This window comes from Gobio gobio, assembly GCF_949357685.1.
Source record: "Gobio gobio genome assembly, chromosome: 16".
Lineage (NCBI taxonomy): Eukaryota > Metazoa > Chordata > Actinopteri > Cypriniformes > Gobionidae > Gobio > Gobio gobio.
The window spans coordinates 9,961,480-9,966,479 of record NC_137109.1 but is presented as its reverse complement, the minus strand read 5'-3'; the positions used below and the strand labels follow the sequence as shown (position 1 = coordinate 9,966,479).

At 43.0% G+C, this 5,000-nt stretch overlaps 1 protein-coding gene across 1 annotated transcript in view; it reads right to left on the bottom strand.

The window, feature by feature from the left end:
- Nucleotides 1-5,000, bottom strand: part of trpc7b (transient receptor potential cation channel, subfamily C, member 7b) — a gene marked incomplete at both ends in the record, with an annotated part of 117,159 nt that overhangs the window by 47,725 nt on the left and 64,434 nt on the right. Inside the window, one exon of the mRNA XM_079838163.1 lies at nucleotides 4,496-4,712. Coding sequence (XP_079694289.1) covers nucleotides 4,496-4,712 — 217 coding nt within the window. The remainder of the gene's footprint in view (nucleotides 1-4,495; nucleotides 4,713-5,000) is intronic.

Here is a 5,000-nt window from a genome sequence, read left to right as displayed (position 1 = left end):
TCTGTTCTGTGGTGTGATGTAGACAGTGAGGGACCTGGGTTGTAGGAAACCAGATGGAAAGGTTGAGTCTGGTAGGAAGAACTTGCAATCTAGCTTTTACTGTGAAAGTGACGATGTCCTCACTGAGTGCAGTGTTCTTCAGAAACGAGTGAGAGACAGAGTGATCAGCACAAGAGAGACAGGCCAGTTTCCCCTGAAGGCTCAGTCCAGTCCAGTGCTGTTTTTGGTGATGTTGGTGTAAGTCCAGGAGAGTTCGCCGGGCACCTGTAGATGTTAGCGGGTAGCTGTGGCCACCATATGTGGCTGTTGCCTTGACATAGATCAGGGGATCAGTGATGATATCCTCTGAGACCCTCACAGTCCCAGAGTCAGACCGCGCCCACTCCTGTGCTACCCCAGTTCGGACACAAAGGTCGTTCAGGTCCGGCCAGTCTGACCAGACACCAAAGCCAGCTGAATGGGTGTCCAGTTTCCCACTTGGTTTCCTTTTGAAACCAAGGAAATGAGGCTCTGAGTCCCTGGCCAACAGCACCTTACGTCTCCTGAGGTCCAGGAACAGGGAGGATCGAGCCAGCTCCCTGACGTCTCTGTCATCATTGTCCAGCATGTTCAGAAGGTGGGAAATCTGCATGCTGGTGTAGATCCAGATCACATTTGGTGCTCCCATCCCTCCTTCCCATTGGGGGTGAAAAATAACATCACGGGTGCTATGTGTGTTAAGTCCAAACCACTTTCTCACTAAGCTCACTGTTTTACTGTTCATGTCCATCAGCACTTTCTGCTCGATATGGACATTGGAGAAAAGATGTTGTACTTTAGACAGCGCCACCTGTCTGATAGCCTCTGACTTCATGGTCAGAGGCAGTGGACATTTGTCTATCAAGTCCAACTGGGATATGAACCCTGACCAGATGATGTTTACCTGCTCTTTCCATTCCCCTGCGATATTAATGTTGTGTCCTAGGTAAGTGTGTCTCATGAAGAGAGAATACACGTATAGGTTTAGTTGCTACTGTGAAATCTGGACATTTATCAGTTTTTGAGCGATACCACCTGTTCTCTCCACTCCTCCTCTCATACAGAACGGCACATTTTGTGTCCTTAATCTCCAGGCCTGACCATTTCAGAAAAGAATCTGTCCTGGCCAGCATGTTTTTAATTACGCTCTCGTCTCTGGAGGCGATCTGGACGTCATCTGCATAGCCTTGTACTGGGATAGGTGATATCACTCCAGGGGGGGCACATTGACACATCCACTTTAACCATTGGTTGGTGGCAATTATAAAGTTAATCGCACTCCAAGGGCAGCCCGTTTTAATGCCTATCTGAAGTGGTGTTGGGCGAGTGAGCTGTTCTCCACAGATTACTTCAATAAAGGAACCTCTATATACATCCTTCACTATGTCGATGAACAGTCGAGGTAGCTGTATTTCCTCCAATGAGCTGATCATGACATTATGAGATAAAGTTCCAAATGCATCTCTAAAGTCTAAAAAGACTGAGTACAGTTTACTAGCCTGGATGCCAGCCAAACTTAGCCCCGCCCACAACATTTTTACTTGGGCAGTTCGGTCTGGACTTGATCGATAGAGAAGTAATTATGCCCGAGCAGAAACTGTCCGGACCAATGAAATTGTCAGGCCGGGCTTTAGACGATGATGGACAGATGATCAACAGTAACCTAATCATCTACGTCACAAAGAGTGCTTGGGTTGAATTTGTTCTAATCCTAAACGGAGAACTTGTTCGTATATGCAATCACCTTTACTATTTCTCTCAGAAATGATGATTGTGTTGGTAAGTAAACTCTGTGTATCCTTTTTTTTTACAACACCGGCAAAGATCGTTTACACTCATATTTTTCTTCTAACGTTAGGCTACTTATTCCAGCGTGCGTGCAGACAGGGTTGCCAAGTTTTTACAACAAAACCCGCCCAATTGCTAACGTTCCTCAAAACTAGCCAAAAACAAGCCCAATAGCTTTCCAGGGGGGGTTCTCCGGGAAAAAAGGCATTTGGGGGGTAAAATATGTGTTATTTTGGCAGGGCTGGCAGCTAAAAATCGCATTCCTGGGTCTGTATATCACATAATTGGGGTTGCTTCAACCCACGGACATGGAAACACTGTGTGCAGTCGAGTTCTGTTGACATTTGATAACTAACGTTATGCGTCGCTCCGTTGCTCTGATTGGTTGTAGGTCTATCCAATTGAAGTCTTTCCTGGTTCGGTTGAAACACGCCCAGAGGTGGACAGTAACGAAGTACATTTACTTGAGTACTGTACTTAAGTACACTTTTTGTGTATCTGTACTTTACTGAAGTATTATTTTTTAGGGAAACTTTTACTTTAACTTCACTACATTTGAAAGACAAATATCGTACTTTTTACTCCACTACATTTCTATCAAGGTCCTCAAAGTCAAAAGACATTTCTGTAGTAGCTTTGCAAGTCAGTGGAAGATTTTTTTGTCTTCTTTAAAAGTTTTTTTTTTTTTTGTCGCAAAATGTAAATGTCTGGGAGAAAGAGAAGCATAGACATATGGATGAATCTGAAAAAGCCTGATGAACGAGCTCAGTTCAGTCTGTTTTTTTTGTGCCTCTGAGATGCCAGAGCACGAGTATTGAATAGAGCTTTCTTTTGTGTTTTTTTCGCACTTAAACAAACCAATACACGTCAAAATTTTCATTTTGGAAAGTATTCACGTAAACAAAGTTGATTATGTCTTAAGTGAACGTAAACAGTTGGGGGAATATCGGATGTGTATCAGTGTGTAGGATTTGTGCATTCAGCCTTAGAGTGACAGCAGCTTTGTAAAAAGCTTTGTAACTTTTAAGTATTTAAATTAGTTCAAGGTAGTCGTATGCTAGCATGTCGGATGGAGCATCACTGACTGGCTTAAACCACCGTGGCATAGCGTGCATTTATACAACAATGCAACAATAATAAAATAATGCATTGACATAAAAAAGGAAATTTACTTTTGATACTTAAAGGGTTAGTTCACCCAAAAATGAAAATTCTGTCATTAATTACTCACCCTTATGTCGTTCGAGACCCGTAAGACCTCCGTTCATATTCGGAACACAAATGAAGATATTTTTGTTGAAAGCTGATGGCTGAGAAAGGCTTCATATAGGCTTCTATTGGCATTCAGTACACTTATACTCCCAAGACGGATAAAAGGCACTCAGAACATCGTTACAAAGTCCATCTCACCACAGTGACTCTACAATAATCTTACGATGCGACGACAATAGTTTTTGTGCGCAAAACAAAATCAAAATAACACCTTTATCCAGCTTGTTATTGCCTTCCGTGTGTGCCTCCACGACGCATGCGCGAGAATATGACGTAGCGCCGGGGTTTGAGAATCCATGAAATGCGCAATCTAACCCCATTTTGAGCACTACGCCGAGACCTAAAGCACGATCAATGTAGAATCCAACAGCTTAGATACGCGCGTCTTCCTCTGATTGTAAACAAATCACTTCTGGGTCATCTGTCCGAACGCCGGATCTGCGTCATATTCTCGCGCATGCGTCGTGGAGGCACACACGGAAGGCAGTAACAAGTTGGAAAAAGGTGTTATTTTGATTTTTTTTGCGCACAAAAACTATTGTCGTCGCATTGTAAGATTATTGTAGAGACACTGTGGTGAGATGGACTTTGTAACGATGTTCTGAGTGCCTTTTATCCGTCTTGGGAGTATAAGTGTACTGAATGCCAATAGAAGCCTATATGAAGCCTTTCTCAGCCATCAGCTTTCAACAAAAATATCTTCATTTGTGTTCCGAATATGAACGGAGGTCTTACGGGTCTCGAACGACGTGAGGGTGAGTAATTAATGACAGAATTTTCATTTTTGGGTGAACTAACCCTTTAAGTACTTTTAAAAGCAAGTACTTCTGTACTTCTACTTAAGTAAAAATAGTTTTTAACAACTTTCACTTGTAACAGAGTAATATTTGACCAGTGGTACTTTTACTTTCACTCGAGTAATGATGAAGTTGTGTACTTTGTCCACCTCTGAACACGCCCCATAATCACAGCCCAACGGAGCAGTATCAGACTCATATTCTGACTAGAAATGAGTATGACGACGTCAGGCTAACAGTTTACATGATTCATGCTTAAAGTCATCTATCCCTGTTTTTAGGCAGAACACTCACACACAAACTCTCACACACACAAACACTCTCTCACACGCACACACACACATACACACTCTCTCGCTCAGACACACAGACATACTCAGACACACACACACACATACAGACAGAGACACACACAAACACTCACACACAAACTATCTCTCTCTCACACACACACACACACACACACACACACACACACACACACTCTCTCACTCTCACTCTCTCTCTCGCTTAGACACACAGACACACTCAGACACACACACACACACACACACACAGACATACACAAACACACAGACACAAACCATTTCAATCTTTACCCATCATGCACCAGGCCTTACCCAGAACCCATTTCATGATGAGGAGCTCGGTCCAGGAGAACTGCGTGGTCTTGACGCGGAACACCTGTCGTGGATGGTCCGTTATGGTCTCATTGGGCAGGTTCTTCACACCCTCGAAGCGGTCGGATGCGTTCAGAATCAGCAGACCCAGAAAGATGGTGAACGACACGGCGTGAGCGACAAACTTCATGAACGGACTCCGTAATATCTGCCCCAACTGACACAGAGGAAGATGAACGTAAGATGAGGCATCATAAAATGTGTTGGGTTTTTAGTCACTACTGCTATATTATAATATTATAAACATAAATGAATTGTACTGTAGAATAGTGTAGGGTATTCTGAGAATCACAGAGACTAAAGAAATAAATCAGAAACGAGAGAAAATATGAAGCCACTGCAACGATGTAAATCCTTTAAAGTGTGACTCATCAAAATTCATAGAGACGACGTGAACGTGAGGTGAATTTCATAGAGCTGATATTCTGATTAATACCTCAAACAC